This window comes from Calliopsis andreniformis, chromosome 10, assembly GCF_051401765.1.
Source record: "Calliopsis andreniformis isolate RMS-2024a chromosome 10, iyCalAndr_principal, whole genome shotgun sequence".
Taxonomy (NCBI): domain Eukaryota; kingdom Metazoa; phylum Arthropoda; class Insecta; order Hymenoptera; family Andrenidae; genus Calliopsis; species Calliopsis andreniformis.
Genome location: NC_135071.1, coordinates 11,114,897 through 11,139,602, shown reverse-complemented (window position 1 = coordinate 11,139,602; position 24,706 = coordinate 11,114,897). Strand labels below are relative to the sequence as shown.

General features: G+C 36.4%; 2 protein-coding genes across 6 annotated transcripts in view; one reads left to right on the top strand and one right to left on the bottom strand.

The window, feature by feature from the left end:
• Positions 1 to 8,593, top strand: part of LOC143184831 (uncharacterized) — a 395,905-nt gene extending 387,312 nt beyond the window's left edge. For both annotated transcript variants that reach the window (XM_076387339.1, XM_076387338.1), the window contains 2 exons: positions 6,764 to 6,855; positions 7,017 to 8,593. In XM_076387339.1, the coding sequence (XP_076243454.1) occupies positions 6,764 to 6,840 (77 nt within the window). In that variant the 3' untranslated portion in view covers positions 6,841 to 6,855; positions 7,017 to 8,593. The remainder of the gene's footprint in view (positions 1 to 6,763; positions 6,856 to 7,016) is intronic.
• Positions 8,594 to 13,891: 5,298 nt separating this feature from the next.
• The window catches only part of Mp (collagen XV/XVIII-type protein multiplexin), a 273,211-nt gene continuing 262,396 nt past the window's right edge, over positions 13,892 to 24,706 (bottom strand). For 3 of the 4 annotated variants that reach the window (XM_076386974.1, XM_076386976.1, XM_076386977.1), the window contains 13 exons: positions 23,844 to 24,213; positions 22,735 to 23,126; positions 21,942 to 21,953; positions 21,551 to 21,655; positions 18,829 to 19,084; positions 18,441 to 18,515; positions 18,207 to 18,301; positions 18,033 to 18,125; positions 17,595 to 17,717; positions 17,480 to 17,494; positions 16,662 to 16,856; positions 16,470 to 16,585; positions 13,892 to 15,939 (listed from right to left, as the gene is read on the bottom strand). In XM_076386974.1, coding sequence (XP_076243089.1) covers positions 15,645 to 15,939; positions 16,470 to 16,585; positions 16,662 to 16,856; positions 17,480 to 17,494; positions 17,595 to 17,717; positions 18,033 to 18,125; positions 18,207 to 18,301; positions 18,441 to 18,515; positions 18,829 to 19,084; positions 21,551 to 21,655; positions 21,942 to 21,953; positions 22,735 to 23,126; positions 23,844 to 24,213 — 2,142 coding nt within the window. In that variant the 3' untranslated portion in view covers positions 13,892 to 15,644. The remainder of the gene's footprint in view (positions 15,940 to 16,469; positions 16,586 to 16,661; positions 16,857 to 17,479; positions 17,495 to 17,594; positions 17,718 to 18,032; positions 18,126 to 18,206; positions 18,302 to 18,440; positions 18,516 to 18,828; positions 19,085 to 21,550; positions 21,656 to 21,941; positions 21,954 to 22,734; positions 23,127 to 23,843; positions 24,214 to 24,706) is intronic. The other variant, XM_076386975.1, reaches the window with a different exon arrangement.

Sequence of the window (24,706 nt, the reverse complement as noted above, 5' to 3'; positions counted from 1 at the left end):
TTAAATTCTTAAAGTATTACAAATTATATAGTCTCATTTAATTTCAATGACAAGATACAAGAATTAAAAATTATAGAGTAGTTTTATACTTACTGAATGTATTGTATTTCTATTTACAAAGTCAGTAGATATCTATTTAGAATTAAAATTTACATGAAACAAAACAAAAATTAAAAGACGTACAAAAATTTAAAATCCAAGAAATTAATTACTCTCATAGAACATTTCAGTGCATAATGCGATAATTGTTTCAGTAATTCGGTTTTGTCGTTACTCTATTGATTTATTGCGAAATAATTGAGACCGAGTTATAGTTTTATATTTATTTTGATTTATTGTTTCTTTTTATGGAACGTCAATATTATTTGACGCGACAGAACAAATTGCTTCTAACGAAGCTCTCTAAAAAACGAATATTCCAATTCCCAGTCCGATATTATGATAAACAAATCATTTGAAATCTAGTTCGACGATCGATTTTCCACGGTGCAATATTGCCTATATTGCACTGCTCATTTCCTCGGCAGAAGTCTTATTTCCCTTCGCGCCGTCGTAGCAAAAAGAAGCCGTCGAATATTCGTGTAATCACTGGCTTCTTTTGCCATTTCTTCAACGCCTCAAAATGCCGAACGCCGTTTTCCCAAATATCCCGAGGCGAAGGAAAATGACCAATGAATGAGATAAATTTGGTTAAATGAAAAACGACGCAACGAGAGCAAAGAACCGAAGCAATGAAAATTTTTATTGCAACTTAATTTCTCGTGAAGATAAACGGCATATAAATTCTTGGCTTGTCAACTTTTCTGATAGATTCAACTCATTCGAATTTTTTTAAATAAAAGAAAAATATATAAATTAGGTACCTAAATTATATATTATTATACGTCAACTAGTTAAATACCAAATTACTAGTTTAAAAGAAATGATCGCTAGCAAAGAAACTTCTTTTTTTCCTATAAATTCTGAACTTTTCAACATTTCGAATCATTACCAAATCTTTAGTAAATATTCCGTTCTTTTCATACATTAAAACGTGAAATACAGTCCTAAATTTATTCTGAGCGCGAAAACTAAATTTATCATCTAACACAATCAAACACCACAATAACTCATCACAGAAAGTCTATTTAAATATCCTCCTAAAGATAGGAAAAGGTTGTCGAATTTGGTCCACTAAAATATCTTTTACTGTAGATTGGTAATAAAATATTTTTAATATTCAAGAGATAGCGGAAAAGAAAGTTACTATTTATGTCTTCAAGATAATGTAATTGATTTTTTTCCAAAATATAATATAAAAAGTTAAGCCAGTAGGTTTTTATAATTGTGACATCAGTCCACTGCAAGTAATCGTTGTTCTAAGATGAAGCTATGGTTTCCTAACTTGGACTACTGCATTAGATTATAAAAATAATTATTTTCTTAACAAGTCTACAAAATATGTTACATAGATGTCAGCAGACCTAATTTATGAAATCTCATAGTAATAGTCAACATTCTAAGCAATAATATCTCTTTATCTTCGTACCTACTCTCATCCACAGTGTATGAACCCAAGTGCAACATTTTATGCACTTTATCATATCTTTTTTTCTGATTTCTTCACCTAAGTTACAAAACCATTCAGAATCCTTTTTTCGACCTACAAAATGATACTGCTTTCGTAACATTCTACCAGTGCCTATATTAAACTGGCCCAAAGCAGGCAGCTACTTTCGATCCAATCTAAGCAACTACTTTTGGTCCAATCTAGCCAACCTAACCAAATAAGAAGTTTGAATAACTATTTTCTACAAAAATTATCTTGATCCACTTACAAGAAAGAAATGTTTTCCCGCCAAGAACGACTAGTCATCGCCTCGTCCGACCGCAAAAAATAGCAAAGAACGATACTTAAACGGGAAGTCATAAGCGTCACGTGACGTTACGTTTAACGCGAATCACGTACAAAATTCACGGGATCAACTTCCTTCCAGCTCGTTAGAGATGAGGGGGGGCAGGTGGGGTTCGGGGGATGATGGAAAAAGAATGGAAAAACCAAGACGGGAGAAGATTAATCTTTTCGCTGATAATCGAGCACCGCTGACGGCTAAGGTTAATAAACTAGCAGCAACATAAGTTCTGCTTCAAGGGGATGAAGGGAAGCGGCGTTTCCTCTTGAAGCTCATCAGCTGGCATTACTACCCCACACTAATAAATAGCCGAAGTTGAGGTCGCGTTAATACCTTCTCTCTCTGTCTCTCTTTCGCTCTCTCTCTCTCCTCCCACTCGATCGCGTACTCTCTTCTCTTCATGTCGCGCACACTTGCACGAATTTCGTCGATGATATGCTATCAAGCACTCCGCTGATCCATATCGTCGGGAATGCGTTAAAGTTTCTGAACACGCGTCAAAGGGATGCGATGCGTAACTTTCTTTCCACGAAATTTGTAATACCGAGTAACTCTTTGCAAAAGGAGGAGAGAGAATTCCTCGAGAACTTTTATTACCGTAGGATTACGGAATTCGAAAGTCGTGCAACCGAGAAGCTCGGGGAAAGGGTATCGTGCCTTTTTAGAACCAGGAAAGACGATATTAAATAAGTTTATGAGGCGCTTATATGTGGAAGAGGCGTTAGGTTCTCGTGTATCTTTCTGTCGTTTGATTCTTTTTATTCTTCTGTTTGCTCTACGTTCACCACGTGGATTGTTCTTTCAGAGATTAGCTTGATAGATGCTCTTTCTTCTTCTGAAGCTTTCGTGTTTCTTGTGGAATATCTATGTTTCGGTAATGTTGGTTATGTAAGGTATTTCATTTAAGGCTACTTGAATGTTTTCGAAACTGTTGATGAATAAAAATTGAATTATTTGGAGAGGCTTGGAATTTAATATGATTTCTTCCTAGTTTTACGTACACAGAACACGTAAACATCAAGTTTATATTTGTTTAATAAAATTATACGTCTACATTTCAAAAAGTATTAAGTCACTTATAGGAAAAATGTTTCCTTAGTAAGAAGCTCATAGGAGACATTTTCATACCCAATTTTTTTGAACAAAAAGTAACTGCAATATTGATTCATGTTAACTTCCAAACATATAAAAAATCATCTTTATATACTCAAACAAATTGTTAATTCTGTTATAAAGATATTTAACCGTGTTTTAAACGTGTTATTACTATTTGCTTCTTCAGCAAGTAGTATAAGTCAATAAATACTGCGTCAAAGTAGTCTTACCGAAGTATCATTCACTTTCTTCTGCATAAAACAATTTTTATTAAAATTAGTCACTACTAGTTTCTATCGCTGCACTAATTGTCAATGAATTGTAAGTATGACTGACCTGGAAATCGATTATTCTAATCGAAAGGAGTCTAACATTTTATTTTCCTACCGAGCACAATAAATTCTCAAATGAAATGCATAGCAGACAAAGAAGTTCGAAAGTCAATTTGTACCCGTTATTAAGTTAGAGCGACCAGACGATGCTCCTAACAATGTACACTAATTAGCCATGGAAGTTAGACCTCATTTGCATCAGATAGCAACGTCCGTGGATCATTATCATATGGATATATCCACCAACTACATGGAATCAACGGCATTCAATTTAAACGCCCTTCTGACTCCATGATTACGTACGATGCAATAACGAATTGTTAACTATTTCTGTATAGAAGATATTCTGTGGAGCTTTCTTAGTTTTATCCGCAATTTATTCCCCATTCATGTTTTTTCTAACAAAACGTATCTTCAAAAAATGTGTCTCTACAAATTTCTTAAAGCTCTGTAGAATTTTTCACGTGGTTATCTCCACCAAGGGAAACATTTTTGAATTAAAATAGGAATAGTAGAACTATTTCTTCATCACTATTTAAATCATTTGATTCACGTGCTTTGATCATTCGGTTTATAATAATGCTCTTTCAGCAACGTCATACGTAATACATATTTTATTAAACTAAATCTTCTTTAAATGAAAACATGGAGAAGGACGATTCACATCTCCCATGTACAACGTTTTAAAATATTAGATGTATCGAGTATCTGATAATAGGTGTCAGAAATTTTAGGAAATGATTCTGTAACAAAAGAAACGAAAATCAATAATAATGAAATGCGTTGAAGCTTCGTTGCGAAGTTAGAAGTTGAGAAGCCGCCTGAAATACAGGAGAAATGTCTGACTTGGAGATTCATTCTACTGACATCATTGCGTTTGATCTGGCTTATATACGTTGGCAGTGGAATAAGTTTTAAGTCAGACACATTTCTCTGCATATTTCGAGGGTAGCATTACCAATGATAATTAATTATTACTATTATTTCATTCGCGAGGAAAGTTGCCCCTTTAGCATACAAAATACAATAAAATTGTACAAAAATAGTATAACAAAAATTTTAGCTTAATATGTATCGTTCTTTTACGAGAAAATAAGATACAATAACTCAAACAAAAGGAGAACAAAAATTGATATAGGATTATCCAAATTAACACTAGAACTACTGTGGTTAATCTGTGTCTATTTTTAACAATGTGTCACAATTACAAATGTCTGAAAAGATATGTAATTTACAGATGAAACGATTATTCATATATTTCTTTCGTATTATTTAGCATTAGCTGAGAGCAAAATAAACTTTGTGAGGAATAAAATGTGTATAAGAAATAATCATACCAGTCATTTTGACTCAATTGAAAATTCTAGTGACATTGACTAAAAAACGAAGCTGCAAGTGGAATTCTGTTGATTTTAATTTTCGTCGTATTTTAGCACGTAGAATCTCTTTAAAATCTGTGACACCTGCTACGGTGCATCCAGTGTAACAATTTTACCTTTACTATTTTCGCAAGAGAAAGTAGGTACTAGAATAGATGACGCGACTTCACCAAACCCGTGAGTTCAGCAATCACATACCCACTTTCTTCTTTCTCCTTTTGTTAAATTAACTCTATCACAGCCTCAGAAGAATCATAAAACAAGGGGTTAATTGCCCCATGAATCCCTCTTCCCCCTCTCCCACTAGCTGCATCCAACACTAAACTTCCTTCCCACTAAAAAGTACCCGCCTTCGATTAACTCGTTCACCAGGAAGGCATCAAAACGCAGGCTAAAAATGTCCTCTGGTCGACGATTAGGTCTGGGAGCTCAGAATTTTTGGGTCGCCCTAAATCTCCCTCGGCGAGCGATTAAATCGACCAGGGCCAGTAAAAAAGTTTCGCAATGGAAACGTTTTCTAAGGTAATGGTGGAAGCGATAGGTAAAACAAGGAAGCTCGCAAATAAGAAAGTAATTAGCCGTGGAAGGCGCGGGGTAACGGGAGTTAATTCTTATTGCTAATGGAAACTCTCCTTCTGCTGACAAGGGTGTAGGCGGGAAGGGGGAGGGGGACGGTCGAGGGAAGAAGGAGATAAAGTGAAACGCCTCCGGTTTGCGGGACACAGCGTGGCCCCTAATTTAAGGACATGCAGTTTACATTAGCGAGCCCTGACTTTGCGTAACGGCACTGTCACGGGCAAAGTATCATAACGTCGCCGTTGTCGTATCTACCGTAAACTTTTTGGAGGGATCGTAATCAAAGCTTAACGGTGGCCGTAAAGGAAAATGGCATCCGCGGCTATAATTCCCCGCCCGCGAGGATATTTTCGACCGAGAAGCTCATCGACATGTTTATTGAGCTCTAACGCATCGATTAACAGTTACCCAACATTACGCTGAAATAACGGCGCACGGAAAATGCATGCTGATATTGATTGCGATATAGTGGTAATAAGATTTTCATCGCGGAAATGAATGAAAGTATAGTGTGTTTCCAGGGGGTATTGAAAATGGGAGAAGAAAAATAATTTATTTTACCCATTCTGGGCGAAAGTGGCGTGAACGCAATATTGTTGAAAAATGTAAATATATATATCTGATACAGGGTGTACAAGCTGAAGCAGGCGACCTAAATACCTCCTCTGTTTTTGATAATAGGAAATTTTAAAAGACTAAAAGAATGATGCTACAGAAAAGATTGTTCTTCTATATTTCTCCTATGAAGTCATTCAAAGTATGATATGAGCGATTGTCGTGTTATTAAGAACAGAAGAAATACTTGTCCTGCTTCAGAGTGGACACCTTATATATTATATACCTTGTTCAATATTTTGCCAAACCAAGAAGACGTTTTATAATAATTTTTTGTGACTTACATACAACTGGTATATATAGCACTTTAGTGCTATAAATATTAAAATTTGTTCAGTTTTTAAAACGTTGTAGAGTTTTGATTAGAGAGGGAAAATAATAACGAAGAAAATATTAATTTGTGGTATTCCCTTACATAACAGTAACATGAAAAAATAGAACTCAGTATCGTAAATTCACTACAAAAGATAGTGAATGAAATGATGTGTTTATGCAACTTTGGAGCTTAATGGCTTAAGGAAAAAGAGAAGGAGTACTGTGGATTTACTTTGGAAGGACGAAAGCTAATATAAATTATTTTTCTAAGAAAAATTGGAAACGATGTAAAATTATATTTCATTAGGAAGTAATATAAATTGCCTCGAGAAATACGTCTCAATGAATTATTGTGTGTGAATGTGTTCCTTCTTGTAACATATTACCATTTATGGTTAAATAGTTCCCTAAGCATGAAATACTGCATACACGAATCTATGCACGAACAATTTCCTTCCAGAATATTTAACAACCGAAACACTTTGGAAATACATTTAATACTAATTTTTTTTAATCACAGTATCCAGCATTTGGAATGCAGTTTGCGATTTGTTTACAGGAAACTTCGCTGGTCGAGCGTCAACAAATATCTTCCTGGTCATGATTCATCTGGCACTGTTCAACATACTGAATTAACCGTTTGGTCACTAGGTGAGTCACTTACTTTCCTAGTACTCCAATTGAATTATGATATGGTATTCAAATTGTACACAGTATATTTGTGACATATCAAAATCCTTTTTTTAAACATCTTCGTTTAACAATTTCCAAAAAAGGGAAAATCCTACAAATAATTATATCTTTGATTTTAGGTCGTCGCTTAAACGACTGGCGAACGCGTGTCAAAGGCCAGATATTTCGACCTTTCGTCTTACTACGCCGAGATACTTATCGACAGACATCATGGCCCCCGCGTTAAATGTTGTTTTACAAGCGTCAAAGCGTCACTCGACATTTACATGTTCATCGCTGCGCGCGCCAGAGAGAAAGTCCTTGTTCATAACTCTGTATGCATACACGGTAATGCGCTGTTTAGAGTGTTATTTGTACTCGAAATTCTAGGCTGTCCGATGGCCGTCATCGATGCAATTCAAACCAAAGATTTTAGACGAACTGTTAAAAGGGTCGACGGTACCAAGGAATTATCGAGTCATGGCGTGTAAATAATGTTCAAGATTTGATCGTATATATAAATATATGACTGTAATATACATGTATTACAGTTACCGAGTCATTATTGTAGACTGTGTTTGTTACATCTTCGTGTTACGTCAGATTCATAATTATATTGTTTAAACGGATAAGATGTATGGAACTTTACACACACACACACACAGCAAATATAATTATGTATATGTATATATGAGCGTATATGACATACTGACTATACGTAACTTGAATGTGTAATTATTTTAATATGTGTAAATAGCTGCGACAATATGCTGTATCGAGACGCGGATCCGCGACCATGGAGAGAGATATTTAGGGAAAAGAAAGGGATCGCTGACGATGTCCTTGCCTAGGGAAAATGAACCTGTACAATTTCTGCGATAATGTTGGAAATGGATGATTTGCATAATGTTTCCTTGTTGCGAAAAAGAGTGCGACGTTTTTGTAACCACACGCAAGGGACGAACAGATATCCTGGCGGAAGAACTAACTACAAACGAATATCGGTACACCTGTAACGTTTGTGAGATCGATGAGTTTTAATTTATTATCTTCTTGGGATTTCAACGTCGCTCGGGTATTCCTATTTTAATAGATTTTAATTAGCCTAATGAGATGACCAACAAGTTTAACGTAAACACGTGTTAGTTACCTGTTTGCTGTCGGTGAATTGTAATACCAAAGATGAGGGAAGAAATACCTGAGCGATCGGAAGTCGAACCTACGTACACCAAAGTTCGCGTCTAATTATAAATTAGGCCTAATTTGTGATGTGTTTTTTCGCTACCTGCACGTAACGAACAATCAATCGTGTTTGTAAGACGCGAGCAAAGTTTGTTTTTTGAATAAAGGAGGAACCCTTTTTGTATACCTAAGGATTTAGCGAGAAATAAAGTGAATACTTGCGTGATTGTTAATCGATTCTTGTTATCGACGGACAAAGTTGGATACGCGCATGACGAATCTATGATTGAACGTAACTGTGACATTGAACGAGAAAGAAATTATGGTAGACGTTATAGTTGTAAATAAATTGTCCTCTGTAGCACTTCTAGTCGTTTAAACGAAAGCCTGTCAGAGTAAAAAAAAGCAGAAAAAAAGAGAGAAGTTATTCTGTATCATAATTTCGAGTACGATATCCGAGGATTCTGATTATACAGATGCTTGGAAAGTGGTTTTCGTATTTGTAAAATTAAATACATTCTGTACCAAAGAGAAACTATCGTGCTGAATATTCCACGAAATATCCGTTTCCCACAAAAGAAAGAAATATCCTAAGTAACGTTGTCGTAACTATGGCCATCCTTGACTGTACCATCCACAATGCAAAAAAAGTGGCCTGTATACTCGACTACAATAGCTACTTTCCTTATTTCCTGATTGGATTTATGAAAAATGAAAATATATTAACACTAAATAATTTAATTCACTGGAATTAAAGAATACGAAAGACAATTACATTTTTCTTTCGGTGAACGGTATGGGAAAAGTGTAACATGTGCCTAATATTAATAAGGTAGTCAATAATTTATTAAAGAAATAAGTTATCAAAAATAAGCTTAACATAAAGTTATCATACCTTTCTTTATCCTTCTGCGTCTGTATACTTCGAATGATCGGTATAATGTAATTTTATACAAAGACTTACATTATTACATTTTACTTTCATCTGTAAATAATGCGTAAATATATTGGCTTCAGTAACACATATAGAAGTTGCAAAGACCACTAGGTATTTATTTTAAGAATTGATAGAATATTTTAAGATAAGTAAGAAACCTTGGTATTATATAACTCTTATTTTAAAAATGTGTCTAAACTACACTAGTCTTTCTATTTTCAAAACCAATTGATATTCATTAGTACTATTGGAGAACCGTAAAATAATAAATATCTTCAGAAAAATTTTGGTTTTCAAATACAGTTTGCTAAACTATTTTTATTTATTTTAACATATTCTATTACATCATGAAACTTGTATCTGTGGTTTCGTTGCATCTTACAAAATGTTTCAAAATTTACTAATGAATTATAGAGGTTTATTCTTCCCATGGAAATAAATAAAAAAATAAGCTTGTGAACTTATATCTCAAATCTCTCGTTATTATGAATTAAAAATTTAATCAATACAAATTTGTCGGCATTATCGAAGAAGTGTATTAAATATTTCACTGTATACCATCTAAAAAATTACCAATAAGTAAAATAAAAGATTTCGGATACATATTTGCAGGTGCTTCGTTACCTTTTCTTGCGCGAAGAATATGCTTCTAGAATTCCTAAGTTTAATTCTGGAAAACCTACATATATATATTTTTTGGTTTTATATATGTATATATACACATATATATATAAACAATCGCGGGTATGAGTGTGTATGTACATCAAACTGAAATCAATTGCCAGCATAAAAAATATGACGATAGAGTTCCGTCCTCTTTAACTACACGTTTTGCAGGTGCCATAATAAAACAGAGTAGAGTACTCCAATAGGTTTATCGACACTCAAGTGCTTTCTCCCTCGTTTTCTAAAAGATTCAATGAAAAGTATTTGCCAAGTACAGTAGTGTCAGCCAAGTCTCCTAATTGAATGTCGTGCAACGACAAAATCTCTGCGATAAATCTGACCGACATCGATGAGCAATGAATCGTACGAATGTAGTGGTATTTAGAATGTCACATATGTAAATGTTATTTGTCTGTGTACTGTCAGTGTTTGTCGCTCGGTCGAATTCATTGCATGTCGTACATCTAGTTAGGACATAGGGTAATGATGATATAAAAGCATAGAAAATTCAGTCATATCCCCTGCTAACCATAAACACAGAATCTTCTAAACCTGTTAACAAGTACTCATGGTAAGCTTCAGCTGCACCTTAATCGTTTAACTGACATTGTAAATGCAGATTATCATAGGCAAACGAGGTACCTAAAAAGTAGACTTCAGAAGCTTATAAACTTTGGTTCCAAGCTTCTCAAATTAGAGGCAATTTATGAAGCAATTATTGTGTATTATGCAAAGGTGCTTCCTATACAAAAAGTTAAAAAAGATTCTTGATTCCCTTAGACCACTACTATCTATGATTTTGTCCTAATTGGATGTCTCACAGTGACAAAATCCATCCAGCTAATCAACATCACAGTGCACAACAAGCAACATTTATACGTGTCGAGTCTTAGATACCACTACATTTATACAATTCATTGTTTTGTGTACTGTCGTATTGATTAGTCAGTCAGATTTGTATCTGTGCGGTATTCAATTTAATCAAAGCCTAATGCTGAGGGCTATCGCAGATCTTTAGGGGTTATCTATTGTCTATCTGAAGTTGATGTATTGGTTGATGATCCGAGTCTAGTGTATGTCTAATGTATTGGAATCTGATTACTGTTCACGAATCTGGAGACATATGCTCAGGTATTTTTACAATGGAATCACAACCCTTTTGAATAAATAATTAATGGCATTCCAAATGAAGCAAAGCCTGCATTGAGTGGGGGTGAAGTCTGTCGGTTCTGTATTTATTATGCTTGCAGGGTTGGAGATGGATGTACGTTTTTACACTTGATCACCATTAGCAGGCGCGAAATACATGGACACGCGACCAATTGTATTAGCAGTATGTATTATCGGAAACTACGTTGTATATATCTATGTATAAACGCGAATTAAAAAGACTATAGGAGATAGATTATTTCGTACCAAATAACAGACGTAATCGGTGTTTCACGTGGGGAATTGCATTTACGGAATGTACTCTTGCCTAACGCTCGCTAAACCTCCACCAAAACGCATTTGGACAACAAAGGCATTACTCATTGACTCGTTATTCTCGTCCAAATTAGTCCCTCGTTTCATACTGTTATTTGCCTGCATTCGCAGTTTACAAGTCATTCTCGAAAGTGAAGCTTGTTTTACATAGGAAATTGTTCACCCATCTGGACAACGTAACTTGCATTTTGTGTCCTCTAACTGAATTCTGTTGTCTCTCTTTCACTTTTAATAGCCGAATGCATTTCTTGTTACCTATATATCGAATTATTTACATCATACGTGAAGTAATACACGCAACACAATTTTAATACTAAATAACTAAACAAATTTTATACACTTATGTTAAAATTGCTCCAATACAACTCATAAAAATTGTCCTATTATTTTAATCGGAAGAACGTGACAAGTGAACTAAACTTTCTTTCATTGAAGCATCAAAACATGCAACGCCAGAAGAACAAAGTTGTAACATAATCGTCGCTGCATATGTTAATTACAATAATAATTTACTTAAGTAACCAGTACAGTTGATATAAAACCAAAAAGTATGTCATTGTGTATTTTCGTTGTGTTTTATAATAAATAAAAAGTACATTACGTAAACATAACTTACTACACCATTTGCCCCTATGATTTTTTACCGACTGCTTCCCTCTCAGAAGGGAAATAACGCGAATGGTTCTTGTCCGCAGCCCACGAAGTCACCCTCTGTGTATTGAGCCATGTGCTTGCTGGATAAAGTGGGCACATTCTTTGAGTGTATTACAGCAGCCTGCCTTTTCAAGCATCTGTCTTACAGTGGCCCTAATCTGGCAGACTGCCAGTCGCTTCCGACGGGGGTGATCGACCAGTGACATGATAAACCCTCGGTAGTACACTTCGATACACTTCTGTACATTACCAACAAATGGTGGGCCATTTCTGACTCGTTGTTTGCTAACTGCTGATTAAGTAGACTCAGATTTCTATTGAAGGTGGCGCTCCCCTAACGTAGGATATCAATTAATCTGAATATCACTAACATTTTCAACAACCTGCACGGGCAAGCCATCAGAGGGGCACTTGTGTACCATAGGGTGTCTCCTTATTTGAGAACTGTGATTGGGGATTACTTACAAGGTAACTAGATCCCAACCGATATCGGACGCTTCATGACAGTGAGAAGGATTGCAGAGTTCGACAGGGTTTGGTCCTTCGCCCGTTTTTGTGGGACTTTAAATATAATACTGTCACGCGAGCTGCACTTTCTCATGATGGACAGCGTGCCTGCTAGGCAGATGATATGCTTCAGCTGGGAGGAGAAGGTCGAAGGCTAGGTCGTTGCAAAGATTCTGAAGCTTAGACTAAGGATGACCCCTGGAAAACCGAGGCCATGTGGTTCTGTTGGCTTCATGGAGCAAAGTTCCGATTCTAGGTCAAGATGTTCGTATATGAACACGTGAGCATGTGGATTTAACTCTCGGAGCCCTGACGCTGGGACGAACACTTCAATTATCTGTTCGACAGACTAGAAAAAACGAGTGCCACGCTTTACCATGTGCTCCCGAATTTGGGGGGTCCTAAGAAGCACGTACATGCTGAAGCTGCTGAAGTGCTGATTAATTAGCTGTCGAAACTGTTAAAAGTAGTACTCACAATTATTGCAAAGGTGGCTCTAATGGCGATCCCAGGGAGACAGAGTCTTTATAAAGATTTTCTTCTCAAAAAGAATTGCAGTGTTTATTTAACCCTCGTAACAAGGGTGTCCACTTTACCGACTTTAGTGGGAGGGTCGTATGTGATTCCTAAAGCCACCGTTTGTAAACGCAGAGGATGCAAGGAGAGGAAGATTTAATGCAAAATCGATATTTCAGGCCATATGACGTAAAATCGCGTAAAAGATAAAACTATCTATCCTATACCTCGTCGATGATTGTCTGTTGTATCACCCTATAAGCTCATTTTTGTATCATACAACAGGAAGGTTCATGAACTCTTTTGCAACAATCGTATCGTACACAGTTATCGACTCAGTCTGAAAGAAGGTTGCAACTGCAGCCACAGATGAGTATACAGGATAAACCTGACATTTAATGGACTTTCGTGTCTCACGTTCTGAAATACCGACTTCTCAAAAAATAACAAGCGCCCTCTGAGAATTTTGAGTGGTAGGTGCAGGAAACGCGCTGCTTTCATCACTGACGCTGGTAATGCAAGCAAATGAGAACATATTCCTGCCATATCACCCAATATACAAGGTGTCCCACTAAACTATCTTCCTGCTTCAGCCTTATCATTTCAAGTAATCAGCGAAAATGTTAGTCACAAAAGATATATTGGGGAGGTCCCCCAGCCATTTCGTTGGTCTAACTAAAGGCTGATTACAGCCTTGACAGAGCTTTACATATCGACTGTCTCCTTATTCATTAGATAGAAAAAGGACGATTGTTCAGTCTGTAATCAGCCTTTAGTCAAACCGACCAAATTGGCAACGTGCGCCTATACTTCTTTATCTGAAGATTGCTCATCAAACGAGGTTCATCATTTCTAGTTTATAAGTTTCAATCTTTAAGTAATTTTTAACCTGAAGGATAATTTAAAGATTTTCGTTTTCAGTGTAGTAACTTTTCTAAGAAATATGACTTCAAAAATCAACATTTTATATTTAATCCATGCATTACCTTGATAGGATGCGTTTTCAGTTTCAATCAGCAGTCACGTTCAACGTTCAGCACGGTCATGAGTCAAATGCAATTCAAGACGTCAGTAGTTGCACTTTCCGGTTTTTATTTAGAAAGACAATAATAAAGTGTACAAATAATATAAAGTTACGAAATAAAACGGTCCTTGGTGCAAACTAGGTCGAAGGATAGTTGATTTTACATTAGGGATGTTAAGTTTCTACGGTACGACATCGAGGGTATCATCCAGTACGAAATATTCGCCAACAAGCATGCTGTCAACCTAAAAGTAATAGACCAACATTCTCGGTACTTAACTGTAATAAATTAGTTTAACGTTAGTGGTATCGTATCGTCGAAGTATAGACACTGACTTAGATTCGATTTATGCTCGATGTATAAAGCAGAAGTTAATGACGATTAGACATCGACAGCTCGTGAAGTGGGTAACATTTCCGGAACGAGCTATAAACAAGATATAAAATATTGCTACGTATACGCCGGTTAGAACTGAGCGAGTTTGTTTCGAATAGAACTCGAGGATTTATTTATCCTTAATATCGTTTTTGAGTTACTAATCATTAAAGATGCACCGAAAGTGCGCTTGAAATGTGTCTGACGTGTCTTATTTTACTATAAGACTCAAGACATGTTCATGCGAACTTTTCGTGTTTCTGTAAGGATTAGTAACCCTGAAACGAAGCCTCAAATGTAATTTCGTCTTTCTTATTCTTCACCCTATTATGGTTGCACGATCGCCCTTGAAATGATTCATTATTCGTAAATATTTGTACCGTTCACGAATAAAGGTAAAAATAACTCAATATATTAACTCCATTATAGTTAATAAATATATACGTACACCTAAATCTCCATTCTTGTTTTCAATTGGATAAAAATGTATTCGAACAACGCCCAATCTCTGACACCGGTTAATCTTGAAAGCTTTTGCAATCGTTGCAGACTCTTTAGGCCAATTATTAACGATCCCTTTTTCGCATTCATTCAGGGTTGCGAACTGTAACCCACGCTTTATGCAATTCTATTACAACGACGCATCTGCCGCTAAACGTACACGGAGCATAAATCTGGATTCCATATTCGAGAAACTCGACGGTGTTGCGGAACCATTGCATTAGTCGACTTGTTTTTTTTTTTCCCTTACATCTAACATACACACTCATATGTATTGGCTAAAATGTAAATGCAATTCGATCGCGGATATGATCTCCGTTTTCAGTTAGATCGTAGTGGGCAGCCGTTGCTTTAAGTAGACGCCATCCATCTCATTTATCACTTAACAGTAAATTATGACTTCGGGGAGGGAAGGGAGGAAGGGTGGGGCAGGCAATCTCGTCCCGCCTTTAAGAATTTCCTTTCGCTTAGAAGTGATCTAAGAACTGGACGTTTATCGTGATGCAGGGAAACCTTAACGACGTCGAATCGAACGCTGCTTGTCGACGCGACTTCTCATCGACTCTTTGGGGGATGTTTCGGTAGCGACGGATCGGAAGTTACAGGCAATCGATATGAAACACTGATGGACGATGTCTAGACGATCAGTCTTATTTCTTAAAAAGAGAACGGAAATTCGTGTAAAGCGTTGACTAATGACTCGCGATACGGGTTATAACCTTTGGAATTAGAGATAGATTTCGCGTTTTCAGAAACGAGACGGTCACTGTTTGATGGCGTTGTTTATCGACGCAGGCTTAAGTATTCTTGGTTCTTTGAGTTCATCTTCGCTCCTCCACCAAACAGTGGCATTGTCGGGTGCATCTCGATTCCTATTTACACGACAAACAAACTGCTTATCGTTATCTCTGGGGAGGAAGTTAGTCTTCCATCAGAGTATCTAAGTACTCTTTGTAATCGTTCTCCGACATTTCATCCATGTCTTCGACAGCTTCGACGCTCCTCCTCCGTCTTGTGCTCTCGCTGGTCACTTCTATACAAAGGAGGGCGAACTTGTTGTCGCAGGAGTATCGAACTTGCTCTAAGAGGCGTCCCCCTGTTAAGGGTGATCCTAATCCATAGCGATCTGAACTGCTCGAATGCCAGGCGTCACAGTACGTGTCCATTGCTCTATCCCCTAATTTGTGCGATCCATGCCACGCTACCTTTTCTGGCCTAAAAGAACAAAAAATGTGAGTTAGCAGTATGGTGGCAAGTAATTGAATTATTTTAAAAGTTTTGCTCATAATCAGTATAAATAACGATAATTATTTTGTGATATGAAATTGGAATTGTAAGAAAAAAGTATTCAGTTGGCGCGAGAAAATGGGTAGTACTTGTTGATTATAGTTATGTAGTAATGATAAAAAAATGTTACAGTTATATTGAGGGAGTTTTTCTAAGAATTGTATTTAAAATTAAGAAGTAATATTATATCTTGTAATTTAGTAGTATTTTTCTACTACCTCGTTATTTCATTAATAAAAGTATTTTTTGTTTTTTGAATATTGGCTCATATTTTATTAAATACCATATAAATATCAGTTACATTTAATACCTATAAATCAACAAGTGCTTGTGAAGTTTTAATAATTTGTGTATTCCCGAAAATATTCCTCCAATCATTAATTCATATTAGTTAGTTATTTCTATTACCCCTAATATTCTGTTTTCTATTTTGAAATATAAATAATTCATATAGTTACCATGCAAAATCGGTGAGGATATTCTTCCCATTAAAGCTGTAAATTCTAGGATTTTGCGAGAAGTAAGCACCATTTCCATTAAACATTTCCTTCCAGGAATTGAACAGAACATCTCCCTAAAAGTTAGAAAAGTTAGTAAACTAGTTCGAGATAACATTGCGTTGAGATTGAAATGATTAAACTAGTAATTACCTTTATGTTGACGATCGGGAGATCCCTGTCCCCAAGTCTTACAATGCTGTCGACGTTTTGAACTCTGGAGCTGAGGAATGCGCGGAATGTGCCCCTCAACCCTGCTCGCTTTGCTTGTCGATAACAGGCATAGTCAGCTCCTCGTACACCGTGCATGTCTCCAGTAAATGGCTCATTCAAGGCAGCCATTCGCAACTGCACGTTTTAATGATTTTAATAACCGTGGTCAGACACATACTATATTGAAGAATCTACTTATTTCTTTATTATGCTTTAAAATATATTCAATAAACCGCTGTCACATGGACCTTTATTTTTTAAAGTGATCTCAGTCTAGTACTACCTCAACTTATTTTTAAAATTTCCTGGTGGGAACAACTTTTCCTTTGTTAATTTTCATTCAAAATAGGATGAAAAACAAGAATGATGAAATTGCATTTAAGGCTTCGATTCAGAGTTATTAATTATTGCAAACACGCCTGAAGTTCGCATGAAAGGTATCTGACTTGGAGCTTAATGCATTGCTGGCGTGCATTAGCCAAGCCAGAGACAGTAGAATAAGACAAGTCAGACATATTTCGAGTAAACTTTAGGTGCATCTTTAATACTAACTAATAACTCTATAAGGAAGCTCCAAACGCAATTTCATCCATATTGATTTCCCTCTTATTTTAACGTAGAGAATCATCCCTCAAACTTTCTAACACTTATTTCCAAGCCTTTATATATTTCAATGATAACTTAAAAGAATAACAATTCAAGCTGACCATTCTTTCGTTCTGTTCGTATCATAGAAATGACAGAAGTAATAATCTTACCATTCGCGGATACCACTTAGCGGCAGAAAAGAAATTCAGTTCAAATTAGATAACACATCAGCCCTCTTCTCATCGATAATGTTTTACACTCAATAAGATTAAGATAGTAACTCACCCCAGTTCCATCTGCTTTCACGGGTATCTGGTTGATCAGGTTGGAAGCCTCAAAAGGTGGATTTGCCGGAGGCGGTGATGTGGTTGGTGGTGCTGGAGTAGTTATAGGCAACAGTGAACCGAGCTAAGCAGTACAGGATAAATATTTCACATTAGATTGATCCTTCTGTAAGATTACTCACTCAAGATATTCAAAAATGAAATTTACTTATATCAAATAAGCTGTAGTAATTTAAATGATTAAGGAATTGCTCTCTTAAACAAATTAGAAAGTTCAGTGAATGACTAAAGATGCGAGAAATGTTGAATAACAATTAGTAATAACTGCACACAATATTTAACTGCTAAATCATTAAAAAAAGAAAGAAATAAAAGAAAACGTTGAGTAATGGTTACTAAAATCGTTTATATAAATATGAAAAATAAAACGTATACTCACTGCAATATACTGCCATCCATTGTTCACTCTGACTAACAATGCCTGTTCGTCTATGATGTAGGCAAGTGTTCCGACTGGGCTCACAGCAGACATCTGAGACATGATCAAATTTATTTAAACAATCTCAACATACGCGGAAGTAAATTTTTTTTTTAGTAAAGTAAGCAAATTTACTTTCGTCATGGCTTCTGTGTTTTGGAAAGTTACTGCTCCTGGTACAATCTTCGTTGTGCTTTCTAGAGGACCCCTTGTTGCAGCTGTTGCAGCTCCTTGTAAACGTTCAGGTGGAATCATATTAAAATTAAAGATAACTACAAGATAATTCAGTGTAATTCCTAACATGCGTAGTTTGAAATATGAATGAACTTGTCAAGGAAACGACGCATAGGTAATTTCAACGTGCGTTACCTAAATGCTCCTTTAACTCTTTCAGTTGCTTCAGTTCACGAAGAGCCTTTAATTCGTCCAGACTAGTTCTGAGTCCTTGCAGTAGAGATGATAAAAAATGGTATTGAAACTGAGTACTTTATCCTTTATAGAACTACTTCATGCACTACTTTTACTATTTCCATTACAAATGTCGTTTTCAGCGACTTCAACTTTTTTGCTTTCAAATGTAAAGTATATAAGGTAGATAAATATTACCTACATAGAAGTCTGGTCAAATATACCAATTATTTTTGCGTTTATACTAGTAAATCAAATACAGTTGCATAGACTGGTTCAAGAAAATAATTCTACCTCCAACATTATTAATAATACTTTTTATACAATTATACACATATTTATCTTTTACCTTGTCTGACTCCATAGTAGTCCCTTTCGCCATAGATGTGGCTTCTACCCAGTCCTGGGTCTTCTTTCTGTCCAACCAAAGCCATTCCTGGTGGGCCTGGAGGGCCAGGAGGTCCTGGAGGTCCTGGGACTGGTATGTAATTTCCTTGAGACGGTGCTCCAGGTGCTCCCGGAGGTCCTGGAGGACCCCTTTGGCCATCTCTTCCTGGTTGCCCAGGAATTCCAGGGAAACCATCGTCCCCTTTATCTCCTTTTATCTGTCCCAAATAAATCAGCAATTTACAAACATTTTTATCCTATCTGTACCCTAACGAAATACTAAACAAAGAAAATCCAATTCACTTTCAGTTTTCTGCCACTTCGAATACCATTCCACTTGATTCTATTAGTAGCTTTTAGTGAACTCGTGTCGGCACTTATCATGAAAAGCTTCTACACGATTTCATCGCAAAGGCGATATTCAAGCCACTCGAAGCGAGTGCGAGCCGACATAAATTACCAGCCACGTCTTCATGATGGCCGACTGTTTTAAAGTGCAATATTGAGTTTGCCTTGCGGCTTTTAAAACCAGAACGAGGTGAACCGATTCATGCCACACGTATTTGTTAGTGTTTGTCAGTCGTCAGGAGCGTTGAAAAAGTGACAATGTTAAAAATAAGCGAATTTCGTAGTCAATCAGAATGAAAAATGTTTTCACAGTAAAACAAATACAATAATATTACTAATAATCAACTAGTTGCTATTTTTCGAGCTTAGTTTCTTTGAACGATGGTTTATTAATATAATAGAGATATAAAGAATTATGCAAGGCAGTATTTTTAACAATTATGATAAAATAATATAATAGGGAAAAAAAATAATTAAAAATAATTAACAGTGAAAATTATTATGTAATGGAAATCACACAAAGAAATTATGTTTTATAATACAGTATTTAGATTCTAAGGGACCAAAACTCTATAGAATATTTATTTTAATATTTACAGAAAATACACATTTACCTTAAATACCGAGTGGCCATGCTCAAGAAGGCGGCTTAACTATCTCCTCTGTTTTTAATGACACGAAAATCGTTCATATCATAATTTGAATGGTGTCAAAGGAGAAATGTCATGAAATAACAATCTTCTGTGTAGCATTATTCCTTTTAGTTTTTTAAAATTTCGTGTTACTAAAAACAGAGGAGGTATTTAAACGTCCTGCTTCAACTTGGACAGCCTGTACAATACATGTGTAAAGTAAGTGATACAAAGCTTTGTTGGTAAAGACAACTGAATTAAAAAAGGATAAAATTGTTGACTTAGATATGACTTCCCATTTGGAATAACTGTAAAACTTCCTCTTGAGTTAATATTGTCCTTTTACTGAATTCTTGAGCGAAGGGACAAATAAATCGAACCCTGTTTCCAGTAGGAAAGATGTAAAAAAGAAGCGGGGGTCAAACGCATACTTGCATTAATTTCCGTCACCCCGCGCGTTCTGTTCCTAGCTCAACGAGACTTGTGACTATGCGGGAGTGATCTACGACCATCGTTACAAGTTTCGAGGGTATCTCGCGGCTTCCCCCCACCAGTCGTTTCAGCTAAAAAATGTTCCGCCCGTTCGAATCTGTTCGGTTCCAACACGGTTTGCACGACCCTTTTGCGTTGTGTCTGTGTTTAACCAGCTTTAAAGAAACTAAAATCGTACAGTATCACGAGGAAAAAAATACGTGGGTAATATAAAAGGCAAATAATAAGATTAATATAAATATTCGAACAAAAACATTTTCATGCTACAGCTATTTAAAGTAGCTCCATTTGAAGTAGAATATTCTTACTTTAGTAAAAGTCTCTCTAAAATATATTTGATTAGCAATGAATTATTCACTTGTTTATTTATCATTTACTTATTATGTCTGCCTATTGATTTGTATATTGGAAGATCTACTATTGTATTAGATATGTATGTATACAGTATGATTGTATAGGCGTAATAGCATCCTTCATTTGTTTTCAAATGAACCTTGCATCATTTTAGTTGCAGTGGACATGCATCTAGATTTTCGTACTTAGCCTTTATAGCAAGCTATCACGAAACCATATTCACGTGACATTTTTTATTTGAAATGAGTTCCACGGTAATCTCCGAACTTTTGCGACCGAGGTCGTAGATCACAGTGCACATCTCCGCTTTAGTCTGTCACCCGGCACAAGACAGGATAAAAAATGCATCCATTATCTTTTATTCGTTCCACGCTGGGAACTCTTTAGCGTACTCCCTTTGCCCTTCGATTTTTTTTAAAGCATTAATATTCGGAACTTTTTATAGATAAAAATTTGCATCAGTTTATGTTGAACATTCCCGCAACTTTTCCAATGACTGACATAATGCTCAAGAGCTTCATTGCATGATAGCATAGTACAGTACAGCATAAGTACAGTAAAGCAATAAGTGTAATTGTAATATTTTCAAATGCTCTAATAAATAAGTAAAATATTCTAAGTAATATATTGTAGAATAATTGATATCAAAAGAATAATATGTTGTTTTTAAGTATCTTGCTATGTCTACTTGAAGTTCAGGAGTATGTTAAAATGTATAAAATGTATTAGCAATGCTTAGAATGAATGGATGTTGTTAATTTTCCACTGATACACGCTCACACTTTGAGTTCTACTTTAAACCTCACGTTTCAATATTCGAGGTTTCGCTTTTGACGAGAACCTGTAAACCGTACTCACTCCGACAGGAACTCCGTAAGGGCTTGGTGCACCAGGTTCTCCTTTTTCTCCCTTGGGTCCTGATGGTCCAACAGGTCCAGGAAGTCCAGGACTACCGGGACGACCCTGTTAGAAATAGTTATCGATATACAGCGTTCATGTTCTACTTTCGTCCATGAATATTCTACGTCCATTAACCCTTTAATTAATTTGCTGTACAGTTCACTTCACTCTAGCTTCATTCGATTACTGTGATTTCTAATTTCGTGATGTAATACTGTCTCTCATTATTCTGCCCCGAGTATTAAACAGTGTCATTTAATGTAATTACTTGGATAGACAGGCGATAACTTCGCGAATTATCGAATTATTAAATTATAACTAGAACTGTTGGGTATTATATGATACTCACTTTCATCGTATTCTGTGCTCAGCATTAAAAACAGATGATTGTCGTTTTAAAACTGTGATTTGTATAAATAATACCACTGAAAATATTTGTTGCATCACTCATGAAGTGTAAATGGATAATGTAGGTGTAATTTGAGTTCATTAATTTCTGTATATTATCGCCTCGTATCTTTTACGTAAAATATTGAAAATTCAGTTAATATAAATACTGTGACCAGCATCATATACTTAATGGTTACACCACGTAGAAGCGATACGCAATAAAACGTTAAATATTCGAGCGATGTAATCAATATTTCCAGCAGCGCATACATTACGTACTTATGAATTTTAAACTAAACAAGATACCTATTAAGCTTCATCTAATTTTATAATAAAAGCGCTACAATTATTCAAATTAAAATGAAATTTTCACCAAATGAAACATTAAATGTCAAAACCAAGACGTTGCTCGTCTCCAGAATAATTTCTCTTTAATGAGCTTAAAGAGAAACAGCGCAAGCTGAACGCGAAGCAATTATCAATGAGCTACTCTACAACTGTTTATAAACCTCATCTTAGAGAATATTCCTGAAGACGTGCTACGAATTAGAGAAATAATTACTCAAGCTAATAATTCCCTGCAACCCGTTTGCAATTAACACGTTGAGCGCGGCGCCAGTCCCTAGGGACTGGCAGTGGACTTTTCGTTCACGCTGTCGCTTGAATAGAAAGGATAGCAAAATCGACGCCGCGCTCAGCCCGTTAAAAAGGAATTTAAGGGGGTGGAGAAGGAAAAGAATTTTCTTTCGTACCACCCATCCGGGTAATCCAATTTCTCCCATTACTCCTGGTTTTCCAGGTGGGCCAACAGGACCGGGTGGCCCAGGGCGCCCTCTTTTGCCTCTCTTGCCCTCTGCACCTTTCTCCCCTTTAACGGTGATGTAGTCACCAGAGCTGGCTATGGCGGTGACTCCTGGTGGACCTCTCTCGCCTTTTTCGCCCTTTGCACCCGTGACCCCTGGTGCTCCAGAAACGCCATCCTTGCCGGGCTCGCCTTTGTTGCCTTGGGGTCCTTGAATGCCATTCACACCTGGAATTCCGGCTGGTCCAGAATCACCTTTATCCCCCTTCTCGCCTTTGGTGCCCTTGTCACCTTTGTACCCTCGCGCACCAGTCTCGCCCTTGTCACCTTTCTCCCCTAGAACTAATTAAACACAATTATTCATTTACGTTGATTCATTCAAGCGGAGAAGATAATTCTCTGTCACTGAGGATTGTCTTGTTTTATACAATAGATTATGGGACTGAAGTACTAGGTCACTTCATTTTTAATTACTTTTCATGCTATTGTCAGTGTTCTTTAATCCTGTAATTTTGTGTTCATTTATATTCGATGCGCTGGCTTTGTTATTACGTGTGATGGATCCATAGTTTATGTATTTAGATATATTCAATTTGTGATCAGATATTTTTTTGGCTTACCAAATATCCAATTATCAATGTTATGAGGAGGGTAATTCTAAAATTTACTGAATGTTCTTAAAACATATTTTTTGATAGAGTAAACTGGGAATTGCACTCTGTACTAAAATGATTGATCTCTAGAATCAGTAGAACCATCCGCGGCACCTGTTTAGAAGTATCCTATAAGCGGTGCACGTAGATAAGAGAACTAATAACACGGTTAAGCATTTCTGTATAAAATGTGATCAATCTAACAGTATTCACGATAACTTGAGTTTCCATAAACATTCACAATTTAGTGACGAACGTTGCCAGTTCTCCGACAAAGGATGTACTACTAACTCGAAATCTTTGACTGATCCTAATTCAACGACCAAGGCTTGTACCTGCATCACAATTAATTGTATCTCATACTACATGTTCTTAAAGTTTCTAATTTTCATTAAAATAACCTTACCCCCATCTCCAAGAGTTACTCCTCCAGGTCCACTCAGTCCAGGGGATCCTGGTGGTCCAGGGACTCCAGGAGGGCCAGGCTTTCCTTCTGGCCCTGAATCGCCCTTGTCACCTTTTTCAGCAGGTCTTCCATTTTCGCCTGGCGCACCAGGAAGCCCTGGTGCTCCAGGGGCGCCAGGTTCTCCTTTGAATCCTTGAATTCCTCGCTGGCCCTCTTTTCCGTGATCCCCTTTAGCACCCTTGTGACCTGGCTCACCCTTATTACCTTTGGAGCCAGAAATTCCTGTCTCGCCTTTTGGCCCTGGACTGCCTGGAACGCCTGCATCACCCTTCTGCCCTGGTAAGCCTGGCCTCATCGTGATGCCCTCCGTCTGGAATTATGCAAACAATTTCTTTTAAGTAAACGTAATTCTGCTGCTAGAGAGAGGTGGGGGATGCATGTATGTGATATTGGGATTAGGTACAATATTCTACAAGAACGGTTTAGAAGATCTTTGGGAATTTATAATGTTCATAATTTTGGAGCTTCGAAGTTTGTTCATGTTTTAATAATTTGTATGAATAAAATAATAGAAATAAGTGGTATTTTAACTAGTTATTTTTTTCATACTGGAAGGTGGATTATACAGAACATTACAATATATATAATTATTAGAAAAAGAACATTAATAATAGACGATGAACATCGAATTTGATTTCAAACCTTTTAAGACTTCATGAAATTTCCTATTTCTAAATCTCTAAATCAAGAGCTATTTACAGTGGCTCCCAATTACAATATTCAAATTCTTAACAAATTTGACTTGCTACAAAGAAGTACAAAAAATTTTCAAATGAAAAAGGAATGAAAGAATCTCATTTTGC